This window comes from Vipera ursinii, assembly GCF_947247035.1.
Source record: "Vipera ursinii genome assembly, chromosome: 8".
Taxonomy (NCBI): Eukaryota; Metazoa; Chordata; class Lepidosauria; order Squamata; family Viperidae; genus Vipera; species Vipera ursinii.
The window spans coordinates 10,858,999-10,879,528 of NC_139519.1; the positions used below are offsets into that span (position 1 = coordinate 10,858,999).

A 20,530-nucleotide genomic window follows, 5' to 3' on the forward strand; every position below is an offset into this window, starting at 1 on the left:
TGACTCAGCCTTCCATCCTTCCCAGGTAGGTAAAATGAGGACCCAGATTGTTGGGGGGCAATAAGCTGACTTTGTAATAATGCCGCTTGGGGTGTGTGTGAAAGCCCTAGCAAGCAGGCATATACATAGAATGAAGGCTACTGCTAAGCTTGTAAGCCGCCCTGAGTCTTCGGAGAAGGGCGGGATATAAATGGAATTAAAATAAAAAAAAATAAAGCAGGCCATCCCCGTGGTCTTCTGCGCCGGCAGCTGGGCAGCCCGGCCTCGCGCTAACGTCCGGAGCCGGTGCGCAGCCAGGAAGGCGGCGTCCTGAGCGGCCGAGTCCTTCCCATCCCGGGCAGGGGGAAGAGAGAGGCCGTCGGAGCAGGTGATCCCGCCCGGCAGAGGCGGAGAGCGCCCGCCCTTTGCTCGTCTCGCTGCCCTCGGTGGAAGGCGGGCCGCTGGAGTTCCCAAAGCTGCCCGGGAGGCGGCGGCGGCGGCGGCGGCGGCGGCGGCTGGAGAATTAAAACTTGGGCAGAGAAGAAACGGGGAAGGCGCAGCGGCCGGCCGACCGACCAGCCAGCCAGGGAACCCGAGAAGCGGCTTAACTCCAACTATGGCAGGCGAGCTGGAGGCCAACGAGGCCGGCGGAGGTTGAAGCGCCTTGGCTGGGCGAAGCGGAGCCCGGGCTCGGCCAAGAGCAGCAAGAAGCAGCCGGGGCGGCGGGCTCGGCCAAGCTCCGCCCGCAGTCCAGCATCGGCATGGCTCGCTGGATCCCCACCAAGCGGGAGAAGTATGGCGTGGGTGAGTACCCGGGGGCCACTCTGAGCTCCTTTCCCCCACCCTCCCCGCGCGCGCCTCCCTGTTTCCCACGTGCAGGATGCGTGTCGCCGGCCCGTCCCTCGCCTGGAACTTTCCCCTGCAGTCCACAGATTGTCTGCGGGGCGGATCTGTCTCTCTCTCTCCTTCTTCCTCCCATCAGCTCGCCTCCGTCTGTTCCTTTTCTCTCCTCCTTCGTGCTCGGCTCGAGAGGGTTCAACTCCCGCTCGGATACTCGGCTTGAGGGATTCCGGTTTCGGGTGCCATCCTGGTCGGTTCGCAGCCGGGGAATGCGAAACGTGACCCCACCCTCCGCTGCTTTTTTTTTCCCCTCCCTCCTCTCCTGCACTTTCTCGCAGCCTCTCTTTATTCCCCCCCCCCCAAGTTTGCCAAAGCGCCTTCCAGATGGGCAGGGCCACTGTTCCCATCATCCCCAGCCAGCAGGTAGACAGATGGGAGTTGGAACCAGCTGTTCTCTCTCTCTCTCTCTCTCTCTCTCTCTCTCTCTCTCACACACCCACACACACACACACACACACACACACACACACACACAAACGGCTGTTTAGTTCTGCTTTAAAGTGCTTTTTATCTGTTGCGTAGCTCAGAAAGGGGAATAGATTATTTTGTCCATAGAGGGGAATATTTGTAGCCCAGGGTTAAAACTGGGGGTCCTTTGTGCTCTCTGAACCTGGCTGTTTTTGTGCAGATGTTTCATTACCCAAACTAGGTAACATCATCAGTCTATGATGCCCTGTATAAAGATAATCATATGCAGCCTCCTCACTGTGTCTGTGGTCTGGTTTGCTGTGCTTGTATTTTGCTTGTGCAAATAATTAATAATTACATTGTAACATATCCTGATGATGTTACCTAGTTGGGTAATGAAACATCTGCAAGCAAACTAGTCCAGAGAGTGCAAGGACCCCACAGATTTTGTTTTCCTTTTTTCCCCCACCCCATGAGATTTTTTTTTTTAGTGTCAGGGAGCTTCTGAGTCACCTTTGGGGCTGCAAAGAAAGAAAACAAAGGGGGGGGGGGTTTGGAATATTGTTTGTGGTGGCTTAATTAACCTCCAGTGCAGAGGTGGCACAGCCTGATGGGAGGCACTCAACCATAAGTATTCCATTACTTCAGATTAATTAATGGGAAACACAGACATGGGCTGGTTTGGGGTGGGGGAGGGTTGATGTGAAAGGGGGTGTACTCAAACAATGCACCCTTGACCTTGATGCTATGCACAAGGCCACCTTGCCATGTCCCTTAGTCCATCAGAAATTAAATCGCAGCTCAGCACTATCTTTCTCCTTAAGCCATTTTCGCAGAATAACAAGAGTTGGAAGGGACCTTGAGGTCTTCGAGTCCAACCCTTGCTCAAACAGGAAACCCTATACCGTTTCGGGCAAATGGTTGTTCAACAATCTCTTCTTAAAAGCCTCCAGGATTGGAGCACCCACAATTTCTGATGGCAAGCCATTCCACTGATTGATTGCTGTGATTGTCAGGAGATTTCTCCTTAGAAGAATTTTCTCCCCACCCCCCCACCCTGCTCCGCTATCAAGTGTTTTGTGTGCAATTCCTGGATCTAGTCTGATGAGCCATCATTATCTTGAGTTTTCCCAGAACTCAGGGTCACTTTTAGCCCAAACAAGACCTGGAAACTCCTCCTACCACTCCTTCTGTTTTTTTTCATTCACCATCAGGTTTACTTTATTATATCTGGCCTTTTCTTCCGAGAGCTGGTTACTTGGAAATCAAGGTGGGCAGCAAGTCAAGGTGTCAAAGTCAAAGTGAAGAAGATGTGTGCCAACTTCTGGTGCTTTCCTCAAATAAAAGATCCTGTGCCTTAGGAGCAGTTTCCAAGCCAGTAGCAGCCACTAATTGATGACTGAAATATTTCCAATGTCAGGACCTCTTTGATTCACATCTTGTAATGTGTAATAATTCCATTGAAAATCATGAATAGGCCTGAAGCTGCATATTCCCCACCACAAAATATATATATATATATATATATATATATATATTTCCATGTTTTCAGGGCTGAACAAGGAAGCCTGAATTCAGGTTCCTAATAAGTCAGCACTTGCTAGCTGATGCTGGGCATTTGCGGTTTTCCAGCCTGATCAACCATAAAGGGTTACAGTGAAAATCCAAGCAGAGTTGGAACAGCTTTTTTTGCTATGGTTGTTAAGTGAATCACTGCAATTGTTAAGTGAATTATATGTTTGCTAAGTGAATCCAGCTCCCCCATCGACTTTGCTTGTCGGAAGTCTGCTAAGAAGATTGTAAACGGCAATCCAACACCCCAGGATGCTGCAAGCATCATAAATATCTGCTGGTTGCCAAGATCATGTAACCGTGGGATGCTGCAAGAGTTCTAAGTGTGAGGACTGACTGTAAGGTCCCTTTTTCAGTGCTATTATTACTTCAAACAGTTGCTAAACAAATAGTTGTAAATTGAAGGGTCTGAAGACTAAACATATAAGGAACGGTTGCTGGAATTGGGTACGTCTAGTTTAATGAAGAGAAGGATGAGAGAGGACATGCTAGCAGTCTTCCAATATCTCAGGGCCTGCCCCAAAGAAGAGGGAGTCAAGCTATTCTCCAAAGCGCCTGAAAGCAGGAGAAGAAGCAAAGGGTGGAAACTAGTCAAAGAGAGAAGCAACCTGGAACTAAGAAGAAATTTCCTGACAGTTAAGAACAATCAGAAATTGTGAATGCTCCAACCCTGGAAGTTTTTAAGAAGAGACTGGACAGCCATTTGTCTGAAATGATATAAGGTTTCCTGCCTGAGTAGGGGGTTAGACTGGAAGACCTCCAACTCTGTTATTCTGTTACCTGTATCTTGCTATCTTTTTCCAGCAATCAGTCACTAGTACTTAACATTTTCTTTATGAAATTTTTCAGTCTTATTGATATTATTGCCAGGAGTGGGACTCTCCTTTGATTTCTATGGATCTTAGGAAAAAACACAAAGCCTTTTAATTCTCTTGTCAAAATGGCTGAGTTGCCATAATAAACAAGACTAGATGCATTTTGGTGTGTTGAAGGAGTATAATCATGAAGTCCTTAGAAAGTTTGCTTGTTTTGCCCTGGCTTGTTTTTGGATTTGGTAAACTGGAGTTAAGGTCTAGCGCATTATATGAATTCAGCCAGCATGGCTGGCCTACTGCTCCTTGGAAATTTGACATCCATACGTGAAGACAATCACCGTCTTCCATTGTTCTTTTCTACCAGCATCTGAATTAAGGTACCAGAACTGAAAAATTTCTACTGATCTCAGAATTGCTTGCATTAATAGTACAATCTTCTGTCATTTTCCCAACCCTCCCTTGGAATCATTTCTTTTTAAGGAGATACACTTGTTAGTTAAAGATGGAGTTCTGGATATCCCAAAATTTGAGTTATATCTTTAAGTATATATTTAGGTAACCTGTATAGATTTTGTGGACGGCTGCACTTAGTACACAGGTTTTCAACCTTGGCAACTTTCAGATTTGTGGGCTTCAACTGCCAGAATTCCCCAGGCAGCATGAATGGATGGATAAATAGATGAATGGGGAATTCTGGGAGCTGAAGTCCACAAGACTCCTCTGACTTAATATATCTTTTCCTTTCTGGAGAATATTTAATACCCATGGACAACACCTTTAGTTAATGGGACCGTTGGATTCAAAATGTCACAGATAAAATGTACATTCTATCACTTCTGTCACTTGACTGGAAAATTGTAGAAGGATATTTCTGGAAATCTGTATTTAGATTCTTTGTCTCAGAGTATATTGGTGATATATAGAAGATGTGGATCTTTGGATGGATGCTGAGATTTTTACTGTTGAACATTATTGGATGATAATGTTGAGTTTTTATCATTTCCTGTGTTATATATATATATAATTTGTCTTTTGCTACCATTTATACCTACAACTTCTGTTGATGTTCCATTTGGGGTAATTAGCATTTTCCAGTTTCACAGATATTGAAGTGATTCTAATTCTTAGGGAAGCTGCATTATTGAATCTTCAGTGAGTTTGTTTGGGAAATTCCCCATTAGAATTGTTGTTGTTTCCAACAAAAATTTTGTACTTCTGCAATTCTTGATTTTCCCTCCAAAGTTACTACTTACATTTCCTCCTTGTGTGTGAACTGGTGCTTTCTTAGCTTGGAAGGGAACAATAGCATGTACCATTGGTACAGCCAAAGCAGAAGAAAGGTCAATTAAAGAGTTAGAAACAGTGGTAGCGACAATTGACTTAAAAGGTCTTCAATCAAATACTCAGTTAAGAGCAAGTATGTACACTGGGTGAGTGGTTGATCCATTTATGCCTTAATCTGGATGATTTAGTTTTTGTGAGCTGTGTGTCGCTACCTATTACAGTTGGCAATCTGAGGTCTACAATGTAGCAGGTTGTACAAGCCCAGCCAATTCAGTAAGGCATGTTTAAACAAACCACGGTTCCATAGATTGTTTGAATGTATGGGGAAATAAGCAGTAACTAATGAAGGATCCAAATAGATATAGGTGGTCCTTGTCTTACAACAGTTCACTTAGTGATCCTTGAAAGTTACAATGGCACAGGGAAAAGTGACTTATGACCATTTTTCACACAACTGTTGCAGCATCCCCATGGTCATGTAATCAATAATCAGATGCTTGGCAAGTGACTCATCTTTATGACGTTTGCAGTGTCCATGACCAGCAAAGTCAGTGAGGAAGCCATATTCACTTAACAACCGTGTTACCAACTGAACAGCTGCAGTGATTCACTTTACAACTCTAGCAAGAAAGGTTGTAAAATGAGGCAAAACTCACTTAGCAACTGCCTCACTTAGCAACTGTCTCACTTAGCAAAAGAAATTTTGGGCTCAACTGTGGCCATACGTTGAGGACTACCTATGCTCCCCCCTCCCCCTCTGTTTTTGACAAATCAGGGTAGTAATAATAGCCCCAAAAACATAAGGACATATTGACAATAATCCAAAAAACCCCTATCAAAGTCTGTACTGGTTCACCTTTCTGATTTGTTTTTTTTTAAATACCTGTTTAAGTGGCTGGATAATGGTCCAAATAATGTTTGCCTCAGTAATATTATGAAAATTAGAAATTTCAAAGTATCTATTATCCTGTTTAAAAATATGAATTATTTCTCCCCAGTTGTGAAATTTGGGACCAATTGAATCATAGAGTTTGAGTCAGGATCATGCTTACGGCGGACACATTGAAATCAGTGTGGTAAATTAGTCACGGCTAACTGAAGTTCCATTGATTTTCAGTGAATATATTAAGTGACTAAAACTGAATCTAATATATAGGAACTTTGAAAAAAGAGGAACTCTTTATGTATTTAACCATCACTTCAAATTAATGTAAGAACACAAAGAAGAAGAAAGGGTTAGCAACGGAGTGTATTGATGTATTTTGAGATAGAGTACAACTGAAGTATAGTATTATTTAGATCCTCTAGTGAACGGTTCCTCAGCCTTGGCTACTTTAAGACTTGTGGACTTCAACTCCCAGAATTCCTCAGCCAGCAAAGCTGAAGACCACAAGTCTTAATGTTGCCAAGGTTGAGAACCCCTGCTCTAGTGATTAACCAACTGCAACTTTGTCTGGAGAAAACACTATCAAATTCAATGGAATTGCATCCCAACACCTATACAGGGAGTCCTCAGCTTATGACCCCAGTTGGGCACAACATTTCCAGGGGTGTACAATGTGTTCATTAAGCAACTCACATCTAATTTTTGGACCTTTATTGCCACAGTTATTAAGCAAAACCAGCTTTCTCCACTGACTTTGCTTGTCAGAAGATCTGACAATCTTGTGAGCCTGGGAAGATCACTGATAGGAATCATGTGACCTCAGGACACTGAAGCCATTGTGAATGCATGCTGATTGGCAAGCATCCAATTTTATCATCATTGCAACAACGGTTTTAAGTGGAGGACCAGTCCGTAAGTCGCTTTTTTCAGCACTGCCGTAACTTCAGATGCTTGTTAAACAAACAGTCTGAAGTTGAGAACCATATATAAGATTGCAGTTTGTGAAATCTCAATCTATTTCTCTCTTTCAAAACTTTTTGCCATTTTTATTAGTTTATAATATAAAATGCAAAAATACAGAAAAATAGGAGAGAAAAGGGAGGGAAAGGTGCAAGGAGAGGTGTAGAAAAGAAGAGAGAAAAGAAATTCTTTTTCTCTCTCAAAACTTCTGACTATAAGAATGACAAAAATAGAAAATATGAAATAGCAGAGGTTCTGCTAACTACAGCTTAAACAGTTCATGCTACACACTAAACCAAAGAGAACACAAGGGTTTGGTTGACATAGTATCATTGCCCAAAGAAACAAACCTGCATTTGTTGGGGGCAATAAGCTGACTTTGTAATAATGCCGCTTGGGGGGGTGTATGAAAGCCCTAACAAGCAGGCATATACTTAGAATGAAGGCTATTGCTGAGCACATTGATTTGTGCTTTAAATTGTAAGCCGCCCTGAGTCTTCGGAGAAGGGCGGGATATAAATGGGATTAAAATAAATAAAATAAATAAATAAATTAATGGAATTGACTAATTGAACAACATGCTAAGATAAAGGCAGGGTTCCCACACAACACCAAACTACAAGGTCATTTAAGCCTCGCTAGTGTGTGTACAATAACTGTAGAAAAATGTCAGTATGTTTCAGTTATATTATATTGGAAGCGTGTTATTTCTCGGTGCCTATTTCCCATCCTTTTAGGTTGGGTGACTAATATGGGAATTTTAAGTGGAAATTTGGTGTCTTTCAGGGAAAATTTTGAGTACCGGTAGATAAGTGCTTGCCCGCAAAAGGAGGAAAGTTTAAAAGATTACGTGCTGTCCCTTAAATTTGTGGCCAAATAAATGTAATCTGAGCTGATTTTTGAGCAGCCCTTGGACTCCTCTTGTTTTGATGACAAACCAAAAAAAGACAAAAGAGGAGAATTGTGTTAAGCTTCCTATTACCATTTAATGCAGTTCCGCAGTGGGAGAAATGAATGGAAAATCCTTTTTTTTTCTGTCTTGGTGATACAAGACTTTGACTGACATTTTTTAGTGCATCGTCTGCAGTTATAAAAGCTGCCAACTTCTGTTGTTGAGGAATATGAACTAGCATCTAAGTGAGAAAACGTTTGTTTGGCTTGATCAGTCTTCAGATTTAGCGGTCAAATGTTGATGTCTAGCTTTTACTTCAGAATGACCCCCTAGGTCAATATGGATGAACAGCATAGTTTCTCACTTTCTCTGAGCTTACGGTATGTTGATTCAGTAAAGATGCCCTGTTATCAAGTTCTGAACTTACTTTCAGTGTATATATGAAGATGGCTCGCTGCCTTATCTAAATGGAAACAAAAACCATATTTAATCTGCACACCTTCAAGTTAGTCTTTGTCTTCCAGTGAGTCATTGATTAGCTGGCTTTCCCGTATGGCTTTTCAGTTTTAATTAATATTGTTGGTATATAGTTAGATGCTCTTGGTATGGTGTCATTGGAGCTAAGGTATCCTGCCTCGGGCAGGAGATTGGATTAGAAGACCTGCAAGGTTCTTCCACTCCTATGATTCTGTGAATGAATGAGTGACCTTGGAAAATATTCCAGTTAAATGGGAAATTGGTTGTCTCTTTGGAAGACTAGAACAGCAGCAGCAGAAAAAGTACAGCTTCACAGTGCCTTACAGCCCTCTCTAAGCAGTTTACAGAGTCAGCATATTTTCCCCCAATAATCTCAGTCCTAATTTTACCAACCTTGGAAGGATGGAAGGCTGAGTCAACCTTGAGCCGGTGAGAATCGAACTGTCCAGCTGCAGTCAGCAGAATTAGCCTGCAATACTGCATTCTAACCACTGTGCCACCACAGCTCTTATAAAACCAATCATTAATTGCAGAAAGAAATCAAGATCTGCTTTATATAGTGAATGAGTTTAAAAAGTAGAATTCTGGGGCACTACTTTATTTCTCCCAGGACATGCTGATCAGGCCATTCTGGGCTCAGTTTAGCAGCTTCTGGATATAAATCTCCTCAAAGTGTTTCAGGGTACTCCAATATGGTCCCGAATATTTTACAAATTGCTGCTAATGAAGCTTTTTAATAGTATTCCACAGTAATGTCACCTCTGGTTGTAAGACAGGATTTTCCCCATCTTTGTAATTTGCTTATTCTGTTTACTTTAAAAAAAAATATCTGTTTTCTTGATGGAGATGGATCCAGTGAAGTCTTTGCCACTCGATTCTGTCAGAAAGAAATAAAACAAAAGAATTTAATTGGAAGCTTGCTTATTACTCTAGAATCTACAATAGACAATTCAACCAAAGCAAGAATAATATACAGCGTAGGAATGATTTGCTGCTCAGAGACTTCTCAATATCTTTCCCATCCTTGAAATTCTGAAATAATCAGGCTAATCATTAATATTTATAATATTATCATTCGCAACTTTTGACTTGGAAGATAATTCTGACTTTGATCCATGGAAAATAGCTGCTCTATTTTAAGACTATATTCTAGCTTGGTGGTTCTTAAACCGGAGGTAATTTCACTTAAGAGCATAATTTGTGCATATTTTGGGGGTAATGGAGCAATTTGTAATTGCTAGTTTATGAGTTGAGGATCCAATTTGGAACTGCCACTGCTCAGATGCTTGTGTGAGTGAGACAACAATCTCTTATTTTTAGAGCACGAATGAAAAAGCAAAGGTATCTCAATGTATTCAAGAAGTTATGCTGTGACATGTTAAATGATGCAATTTGCAATGGCTCTAAATTTATGAGGTAGAACAAAGCTGTTGCCTTGGGGCAAAACGTGGGAGGTGGCCACACTTGGTGGGAAGGGAGATCCTTAAGTTGTGTTTGAACTTTCTTGGGCTCTCCAAACTACATGTTGGCCTAAAATGCATTGATGACTGTTATCAAACACTGCCTTAAAGAGCTTAGTAGTATTTTGTGCATGGAGTAGCAGATGATGGTCTCTTGTTCTTTGACATGTAAACAGAAAGTCTGGTATGACAGTATAGAATAACAGAATAGCACTTTGAAGGGACCTTGGAGGTCTTCTTATCCAACCCCCTGCTCAAGCGAGGGACCCTATGCCATTTCAGACAAATGGCTGTCCAACCTCTTTGTTAAAACCTCCAGTGATGTAGTGCCCACAACTTCTGAAGGCAAATTGTTCCACTGAGTGATTGATCTAACTCTCAGGAAATTTCTCCTTATTTCCAGCTTCTGTCCATTTCTTCTTCTGTTTGGGAGAATACGTTGACCCCCTTTTCTTTGTGGCAGTCCCTTAGATAGTGGAACACTGCTATCATGTCACCCCAGTCCTTCTTTTCGTTAAAGTATTTTACGTCTATACTAGGCATCCTATGAGGATTATCCTTTACGTAGGACATGTTCTACTTTATTTTTTGGAACCCCCTACCCTAGCTCTTTCTGTTGATTGGGGAGGGCTAACCTCTTCTCCTCTCCCTCCCCCCCCCACCACATATCCACAACCACAAATCTGACCTTGATGGTATCACTTAAAGCCAAGGCATAAAGTAGAGAAGAATATAGCCTATGTAATCAACCTGGGAGTGTTCTTATCTTAAATCAGAGTAAGAGTGGATGGAAAGAGAGTGGAGATACCATTGTGTAAGGCAAACAACAGAGTACAGTACATCTACAACTAAATTGGAACCCTGGCAGTATGGTATAATTACCCAGGAGGTTCCCACTGCAGAAGAAGATTCAACCCTAGCTTTGCTCTATATCTTGTTTTCATGACCTGCGGCAAAAAATGTTCTTCTCTTCCAAACATTCAATATTTTACCTAGGACAACTTCTCCTCTCTCATTGCTCCTACCTCATTTTATTTAATTCATTTTGCATTATATTCAAAACATAATGACAGCTGTCATAGGCCACTTTTTACGCGGCCGCACTGACAGCTGTCAAAAGACTACGCATGCGCAGCCGCCACGCGGCCTACAAGTACACGCGGCCGTTTGACAACTGTCAAACGGCGCGCATGCGCATTGCAATTCGAGCTGTCAAAACCGCGGCAAGCCCTCAGCGGCTGCCGCAAGCTGTCAAAGTTGGCGCATGCGCAGTGGCGGCGGCGAGCTGTCAAAACGCCGGCCGCGCGCCAAAACCAGCTGACGGGATCCCCTGCCTGGCTAACTAGCTAGCGCTGTCGCTGGGGAGATTCTGCCCTAACAGCTGACCAATCGGCCCCCTGTTCTTGGCGGGAAAACGCGCCCAGCTGATTCACTGTCCCGTTTGACAGCTGCCTATATAAGGCATGTTCTTCCCTGTTCTGTTGTCCGGGCTGACTAAATAAACCTGTTAATGAAGACGCGTCTCCCTTGTCCTTCCTGCCGATAATCTACATTTATTTATATTTTTAGTCCACCCTTTATTGTTTTTTTTATAGCAATAGCTTTTAAACATATACCACTCTACACTATAGTGCTTTATAGCACTCTCTGAGCAGTTCACAACATCAGCATATTGCCTCCAACAATCTGGCTCCACATTTTATTGACCTCGGTAGGATGGAAGGCTGGTTCCTCCCTCCCCTTATTTTTCCCAACAACAGCAACCCTACCAGGTGAGTTGGGCTGAGACAGAGCGACTGGCCCAAAGTCTCCCAGTCAGTTCTTATGCCTAAAATGGGACTAGAACTCACAGACTCCTGGTTTCCAGCCTGGCACCTTAACATTAGACCAGACTGGCTGTTTAACATGTACTTCATTAAAAAAAATATCATAGCAATTCAGAGTTGATTCCAAGTCCAACCCAGGGTGGTTTGAAAGGTTCCTTGCACCTTATGCATTAGAAGTGGAAAGGATTCAGTTGCCCTGTGTTTGCGGCTGGTAAACATCATTCTCGTCGTTTGGCTTCATTCTTCATTTTACCTCCCTCTCTTGAATCTCTCCATCTTACTTAGATGTTGAGTTGAACAAATTAATGATAGGGCATGGTTGCCTTCTCTCTGGCAGGCCGTTAAATTGTGGCTCCACAGGGTATTTTGTTATCTCTCAAACTGCTTAACATCTAATGGGCAGTGTTGAGTGATTTCATACAGAGATTTGACTTGTTGTTGTTGTTGTTAACAACATATTGATGTCATTCAACACCACCTTCTTTTTTAAAAAAAATCCCTGTAAAGTAGTGGATATTCTGAATCCGTGTCTGGGTGGGGCAATCAACTGGATCAATAAACACCTGGATTTACCTTGGAGAAAATCCCATCGGGATGATCTTTCTTTGCCAAGCCACGTTACCCAGGGCTCTTGGCTATGGCACATAGGCTTCATTTGGTTGTTTGGCTTTCACTGCTTAATTTTTAAAGCCTCTTGTTTACGAAGCAGTGCAACGCTATCTGCAGAGAGAGGAACTCCGGGGTTTGTAGAATTATCTCTTTTTTTTTTAACAGAAACTCTTGAAGAAGGGAACTAAAATAGTCGTGTGATGATTAAGCACAGCTAAGGATAATAGAGTATTGACTTATTATAATGTGAGTGATGGGTAAATAGTAAGAAATCTGTTGTAAATCTAAACAATTTCATTTTGCTCCAGATCCTTTTATTAGAGGGTCATTTATTTTCCCGTCCTTCTGATTGCTCTCTTTTTTGCTCAGCAAGTTTTTGGGGGGAAAAGTAAACTGGAGGGAAGCAATGGGCTAGTGTGCAGTCCAATTTTGAACAACCAAATTCGTTTGATTTAGAATTTGGGGAGTTGAAATTCAGTGATCTCCACAGTACTCAATTAAGGATAACTGAGCGACATACAGATGACTCCAAAACAGCTGGATTTTGCTTGAGGGAATTATGTACCCTGCTCCCTTGCTACCTAGACAAAACAAAGGCTCTGTGTCAGTGTTTCTCAACCTTGACAAATTTAAGATACATGGACTTCAACTCCAAGAATTATATATTTTGTTTGGGGACAAGTGGTGTTTGTTTTTTCACATTTTGTTTTCCCCCATTCTTACTACAAGGCTGTAACCAGCCTTCCTTGCACTTTTCATTCTACTGGCAGATTGTGGGAAATGAAGAATTTGTGTGCGTTCTATCTGGCTAAGAGAAATTACTATAGTATCTTTGTTGCACCTAATTCTGACTGTCTCTTTGAAGTACTAACGTGGTAGTTAAATGCTCTGAATAAGGAGGAGCATTGTTAAACTGAAATACATAGCTGTGGTGGTGCAGTGGTTTTTGCTGGAAATTGCCAGTTCTAGGCATGGCAGTTTTTAACAATGTGATTTTAAGACCTGTCCACCTTCTTCTGGATGTATGTGTTTTCACTGCATCTCAGTTCTTTGTAGAACTTGGGCTGTTGATTAAATCAACTTTCTATCAACATATGTTGCTAAAACTTCTGTGGGCAGCTTTGCTTTTATGGTAGCTTCTTGGTGACTTCTTAGCCTCTTTTTCTTTGGAAAATTTTTATTAGTTTTTATAGGGTTGGGGAGGGGGGTTAGGGGGTGGGAATTAGGGTTAGGGTACAGGGAAGGTTGGGGGTAAGTGTTGGGATTTCACCCAATAACATTCAATATTTGGCAAACAGCATATTGTCTGGGGAAATATATATGAATAGAAATGGTAAAAGTAATAATTGATAACAATAATAAGCATAGTAAATTATCATAAACAATACTAAGTTTTCAATGTATAGTATTTTTCTTACTCAAATAAATTCAAAGTTACATATCACATTCCTTTCTCTCTAACTCGCGTATCTATCCATTGATGAAATTTATTCCAAGTTCTATAGTAAACTGAATGCCCTTTTTCTTTAATCTCTAAAGTTAATCTATCCATTTCTGCACAATCCAATATTTTCTTGATTAATACTTCTTCAGTCGGTAACTTTTCATTTTTCCAGTATTGGGCACACCTAATTCTCGCTGCTGTCAATACATGTAACATTAAGTATCCGCTCTCCTTGTCATAGTTGGGGCCTATCATTCCTGACAGAAACAATTCTGGTTTCAATTCTATTTGTTTTTTAATCATCTTGTCCAACCATAAGTGTATCTTAAGCCTTCTTAGCCTCTTTTTGTTACAGATTGTTAGCTGTACTGCCTTTGTCCATTTTCAGTTTGCGGTCGTTGTAAATATGATATGCTTCTCAACAATACAACATAAGGGGTTGGCATAAAAACAGTGGGGTGGTATCTTTAAAAAAACCATACATGAATTGCAGAGATCTGAAATAAAATAGACAGGAAACAAATCGTTATAAGCAAGTTTAAACACGGATCCATGCATTATGAAAGACATTTAGAAGGTAAATGAAGTACGTATGCAAAACCAAGGAAATGAGTTGTTCAGGACAATTTTAGTAAAAAACAAAACAAAAAAACCCCCTCATCATCTCTGACAATTGGGTGTGTTGATTGGGCGGGACAGTTACTGTAGTGTAGTCCAGGTTTTGATGTGATCCAGTCAAAGTTAGCTCCTGGCAACAACATATTTTTGGTTGCTTAGAAGGTGAGCCAGAATTGGCGGACCTATCGGAAGGCTAAAGAGGCAGCCCATTCATTTGCTTTAGCCTATTTGTTTTATGAAATAATACTTTGTGTCTGATCCTGACCTCATCTCCTTCCCTTTCCCCCCACCCCCCCCCCATGTAAAAGGTTCCTCCTGATTAACTGCTTCTCCTTTAAATAGCACACTATCTAAGTTTAATTTGGCACCCTTTCAGTTATTCTTTTCCTCCCAAATTTGTATTTGGATCCATTAGACTAGAGCATGGATTCAACTGACACTTAATTACTTTTAGGATAAGCTGTTTAACATGCCTTTTGGTGCTGTCCATAGGGTTTTCATGGCAAAGATACTGGAGTGGGTTGCCATTTCCTTCTCCAGTGGATCACGTTTTGTCAGAACTCTCTGCTATGACCTGTCCGTCTTGGGTGGCCCTGCACAGCATAGCTCATAGCTTCATTGAATTACGCAAGCCCCTTCGCCAGGACAAGGCAGTAATTCATGAAGGGGTGGCTGGATGGAGTCACTGAAGCAGTAGGCATGAGCTTAAATGAACACCAGAAGATGGTAGAGGACAGGAAGGCCTGGAGGAACGTTGTCCATGGGGTCACGGTGAGTCGGACACAACTTCGCAGCTAACAACAACAACATTTAACATGCACCACTTCTGAAGTTTCTTCATAACTTGTTGTAAGACCTTTCAGTGATTATACAAATGTTTATAACGAAATAATGCCACATATTTTAAGCTTTCCTTTTACGTGGAGGAGGCTGGTGATTTTCTGGAGCCCCACTCTGGGTTCATGGTTAACTGAAGCCTTGCAAGCTAATTTCCTCAGTTCAAGTTGAACATTTTTATCGTATCCATCACCCCAAGTGCCCCCCTCCCCCGTTTAACAATCTTCATTGTCTGCTTCTCTTTGTGGTTTGCTTTTTCTCCTAGACAATGAATTCCCTATTCAGCTTGATTTTTTTTTCCTATGCTTGGCATAACTTTGAGCAAAGGGAGGAATGTAGCAAATAAGAGGCTTTTTTGTCTGGGAAATTTCAGTGCTGCCTAAAATGTGCTGTTTTCTTCCTTTTTGCTCTGTGTCTTCACAAGATTTTGTACTTCTCCATCCTCATGGCTGGTTTTACTAGCACTCTCATCATAAAAATTCATGCACGGCCTAGGATCCTGTCTTTTCTTCAGTTTAGAAGCGTACATTTATGCTGGCATCACTTTTATCTGCTAGAGCTAAGCCATTGTGGTCTTTTTCTCAGCAAGAAGCTGGTAATGGATCCACAGTATATATAAGAGAGCATCCAAAATATGTGTGCAACTTGATTAAATCTGAAAATGCTCTATGGACTTGTTAAAGTGTACACACATTAATGCCAAGTGTGGACTGACTGAGTGATTGATCCATGTATAGATCAAGAAAGGAGAATTTTGAAATAAGGGCCATGATGCGTGAATTGAAAGGAAGGGCCATAGAGTCGCCACGCAAAGTACCAGCAGTAAATTTTCCACAACGGTAATAATCGAAGATATCATATGAGCTTTGATTCTTGTTTTTATTACCCTGCAAAGCGGATAAAGACAGAAACAAGTAGCTAACTATTAAATATTGCTAATGCTACTTGACTTTCGATTTGCATAGCATGCTGGGGCTATTCTTCAAAAATGCACGGGGTTTTTTTCCCCCTATCTTGCCCTCTTTGATATGGTTAATATCTTGCCATGGCATCTCAAAACTTCCCCAGAGATCAAAAGGTCTTTGTAGCAGTGAAGGACCTTCTCTTTAGGCGTTGCTTAAGGGTCCTCTCCTCTTTCCACTTCTTCTCAATAAAGTCCCTGTTGTTTTGCTCAAAGCTTGGCAAGTAGGTCGCATAGCAGCTCTTTCTTCCAAAGGCAGCCCAAATACCACTTTTAAATTGCACAGCTCGAAAGAGGGCAGTTCTTTATCCCATGCAATCCTTTGTGATTTTCTTTTCTCTCTTTTTTTTCCTCTCTCTCTCTCTCTCTCTCTCCTCCTTTTCTGTTCATTCTTTCCTTTTCTTGCCCCAGCCGTGTAATAAGGCTCGAGCGGTTTGGTTCAAGGGCAATCAATACAGCTCTTTGTTCTGCTCTGAAACTAAGGGAAGGCCTTCTATCAGGTTACTGGCTTGAGCCAAAATGCCACTAGAGAGGCGGAGTGGCTTGCTGAGAAAATAACTCTTCTTGTAGTTGGCTTGAAGATTGCAAGGGGAGGGGCGGGGTGGGGTGGGGTGGAGAGATTTCTAAGCCAAGTCTAAGTTCATTATTTCATTCAAAGAGCTCCCACAGATTGAATGCAGGCAGACACGCTTCTTGTGTTTCAAAGCCTTTGGGTTCTTACCAACCCTTAGGGGGATAGAGGTTGTTAAATCTTCGCTTCTAATTGGAGTTGACCCACACAACTTGCTGCTTACGTAAAAGGAAAAGAGAGGGAAAAGTAACATCTTTTTTCCCCCAATCTAAAATAAACATTTAAAAAGATGTAAAGGGGTGTTCATGATAGAGGGGGGGGGGAAATCTCTAGGGAAATAATGTAGATCAATGTGAAAAAAACACTTGTGTGAAACAAGCAATTGATAAGCTGTATACGAGCATCACTTCCCTATATTTGTGTCATATAAAAGAGCGGTTGGATCTCTGGTCTGTTATTTTCCGTCAGAACAGGCTGGCTACTTTTTTGCAGCGGGGTACATCTGTTTGCAGCTTTACATTTTTTTTGTTTATTCTGTCTGCAAGAGCAACAGGGGAGGCAGGTAGCAGCAGAGTGCTGTTGGGCTAAACGTGAGAATTCTGGGGGTCTGTATTTTTTTTTTAAGTTGGGGAACCTTTAATAGGCAAAATACTGCATTCAGGACTAAACGCACTCATTCTGACCCTTTCTTTAAAGGATTAAAAACTGGGAATATGATATAATTAATGTAGATTTCTTCTAGGAAATACTAGGATGCTACGTGAGAAAAATCCTGAGAGATGGTGCAAAGAGGCTCTGCCTAGGCCAGGGATGGGCAACCTTGGCTCTTTTATGACTTATGGACTTCAACTCCAAGGTTGCCTACCCCTGTCTAGGCAGATAAGAGAGTGCCTAGCCCACAGCTACATAATGGGTAGAGAATGGAGTTCAGAAGCAATCCTTCCTAGCTTCTCATGCTGTAAAGGAGACAGTAAGAGATTTGTACTTTATATTTAGATAATATGCAATATTCTGTAAATGTAGGCTTTGCAATAAAGTAAAATTAGCAAATCTGGTCATGTTTCCTGTCTGGTTTTTCTGGAAAGCTTGTCAGGAGCAATGTAAGAGCTGCCCATCCCATCCCTGCCACTTATCTGTTGTAGGGTCAAGAGAACTCAGAGCAGAATGGGAGAAGCCCAATAGACTGATGGATTGGACTGATGGTTTTTATAGTTAAAACATTGATGTTGAGACTCTAGAATGAGTACAGAGAAGAGCAACAAAGATGATCAGGGGACTGGGGGCTAAAACATATAAGGAACGGTTGCTGGAATTGGGTATGTCTAGGTTAATGAAGAGAAAGACGAGGGGGGATTTGATAGCAGTCTTCCAATATCTCAGGGGCTGCCACAAAGAAGAGGGAGTCAAGCTATTCTCCAAAGCACCCCAAGGCAGGACAAGAAGCAAGGGATGGAAACTAACCAAAGAGAAAAGCAACCTTGAACTAAGGAGAAATGTTCTGACAATTAGAACAATTAACCAGTGGAACAATCTGCCTCCAGAAGTATTTTTAAGAAGAGACTGGACAGCCATTTATTTGTCTGAAATGGTATAGGGTTTCCTGCCTGAGCAGGGGTTTTGACTATGACCTCCAAGGCCCCTTCCAACATCATCATCATCATCATCATTACCATCACCATCACCATTATCATTATTATATGGGGGTGGGTGGGGATGTTGAGTAAACCGTGCATAAAAAGCTGGCAGATTTTGTTGGAAAAGCTGAAAAGGGAAAGTTACACTCAGCTCTTGAAGTCCTTTTGAGGGGGAACCACTATAAGCATTTGAAGATACAACCAAAATCAGGGTTCTTGCACCAAATTTCGGAGTGGGGGTGATCTGGCCTGTTATATTGGTGCTGGGGAAGACAGATACCAGCTACAGACTGCTTACCGCTGTACTAGAAAGAGCAGCAATGACGCAATCATGGAAGCTGTTGCTGCAGGCTGTTATACGTATGTGGAAATAGCCACACCATTGTTTGCTTACTTATTTATTCGCTTAAAAGATTTAAACAACCACCCAGCTTATGTGACATAATCCTACATAGTTCACAAGAGTAATACAAGAGTAAAAACAATAACAAGCATAGAAAACAACAAACAGAACAGATAACAATATTATAACATTAGTATAAGTGGTTTTCCCACCATGAAAAATAGACTGCAAAGCCCTTCCCCAAGAATGTTGTAAATCTATGTTTTTCAAGACACCTCTGGGATGTGTGGACTTCAATTCCCAGTGTTCTCGGAGTTGAAGTCCACACATCTTAAAGGTGTTGAGGTTGAAAAATACTGTTGTGTTGTAAATGAGTACCTTTGTATAGTGGGGGAAACTTAAGTTTGCAAGGAAGAGAAGGTAAGGAGAGTCAAAGAGGGAATATAGTCAATAAAATCCTATGTAATCATGTTTCATTTTCCATTGGGCATACCTTCAGTCGCATAAGGGACCATCTCTTGCTCATTGCAGGAATCCAGATTAAATCATCTTTGACAGATGCTCGTCTAGACCGCAGTTGAAGAAACCTGGTACCTCTCTGGCTAATTGCTTCTACAGTTCAGTGGCATTTCTTATTGGACCATTTCCCCTAACATTTAACAGAGGCGTATTACTCAGTGGCGTAGCGTGGGGGGTGCAGGGGGGGCCGGCCGCACCGGGCGCAACATCTGGGGGGGGCGCGCTCGCACTGAGCTGCTCAGGGAGCCCCAAGGGCTGCACAGAATCGGCTTGGCTCCGCTCTCGAGCTGCTCTTTCTTGCAAAGCGAAATGAGTCCGGCAGGTGAGATGGGCGGCCACATAAACTGAATAAAATAAATAGAAGCGGCCAACTCTCCGCCCAGGCTCAGGCCAACCGCAAGCGCCCCGCAGGCGCCCCGGCAGGTTTGGCCGAGCGAAGACGGACCCGCTGGCCGGCCGGCCTAGCTTTGTGCGCATGCGTGGCTTTATTTAGTGGGGATCACGTGCGAGCTTGAATGCAGCGGCTCTTGCAGGTCGGAGCCCCACCCAGCCGCCCTCGAGAGGGACCCGGAAGCATCCCGCATGCGCGCGACTCTTCTTGGGAAGTCTACGCCGCTGCGGGGCGCGTCTTTTCAGCAGTGCCGTGACGTCACCGCCCGCCCGCCCCTCTATTTCCGCTTCCGGTTGCCTTGCCCCGGGTGCTGACAACCCACGCTACGCCACTGGTATTACTTTTCCCGAAGCATTATTTTGCCTTTGTGATATTTGGCAGAGATGGAAAACCTGAAATCCATCATGTATTAGTACATTGCAACTCCTCAGGAGGCTATGATGAACCGTGTTACACTCTCCTGCTTGCTTGTGCTCCTGAAATTCAGCAGCAGGTTCATGATTTTGAACAGCAAGATGTTTAACTAATGTGTAAGAACAAGCCACGAAACAGGTGAATTCTAGGAGAAGAACAGGCCACCCATTAGGTTGTAGCACAGATGGTTTATTCAAGCCTAGACACGAGATTCTGATCAACTAAAGTCCAGTACTAAATTGGCATCAGATAAGGGCCAGCGGAATTTAGGAGGGGTTAGACCTCTGCATTGTGTCAGGAAAGCATCCAGCCAGTAAATGCTCAGCTCCATCCAGTCGCCCTGACTCTGAATTAAGGGATTACAGGATTGTAAAAAAAGGAGAGTTGGAGCACTTGTGTGGGAATGCAATGATTCTAACTGATGATACGTTTAACTCTGTCTCCCGGTTCTGCCTGTTCTTTTCCTACATGAATCAATCCATTAATATCTTTAATACACCTAAACTATTTTACTCAAACTCCAAATCTATAAAGCTCCCCCCTAACATGCCCAAACTAGTTAGACCTAATGACCTAATCTCATCGCTGACCTTTTTATATACTTTGGTATATGTATTTTACTACCTGTCAAGAATGAAACTTTGGCAGCTATGTGGCTCTTTGTTTCAATTTGCCATTAGAGTAAGGGGCGGGGAGGTGTTGCTTTAGAATGGGTTAGATGGAGAAACGA

At 42.4% G+C, this 20,530-nt stretch overlaps 1 protein-coding gene across 1 annotated transcript in view; it reads left to right on the plus strand.

Moving 5' to 3' along the window:
- Positions 1-493: 493 nt before the first annotated feature.
- Positions 494-20,530, plus strand: part of DOCK5 (dedicator of cytokinesis 5) — a 109,981-nt gene continuing 89,944 nt past the window's right edge. The window contains exon 1 of the mRNA XM_083368543.1: positions 494-783. Within this exon, the coding sequence (XP_083224669.1) occupies positions 741-783 (43 nt within the window). The 5' untranslated portion in view covers positions 494-740. The remainder of the gene's footprint in view (positions 784-20,530) is intronic.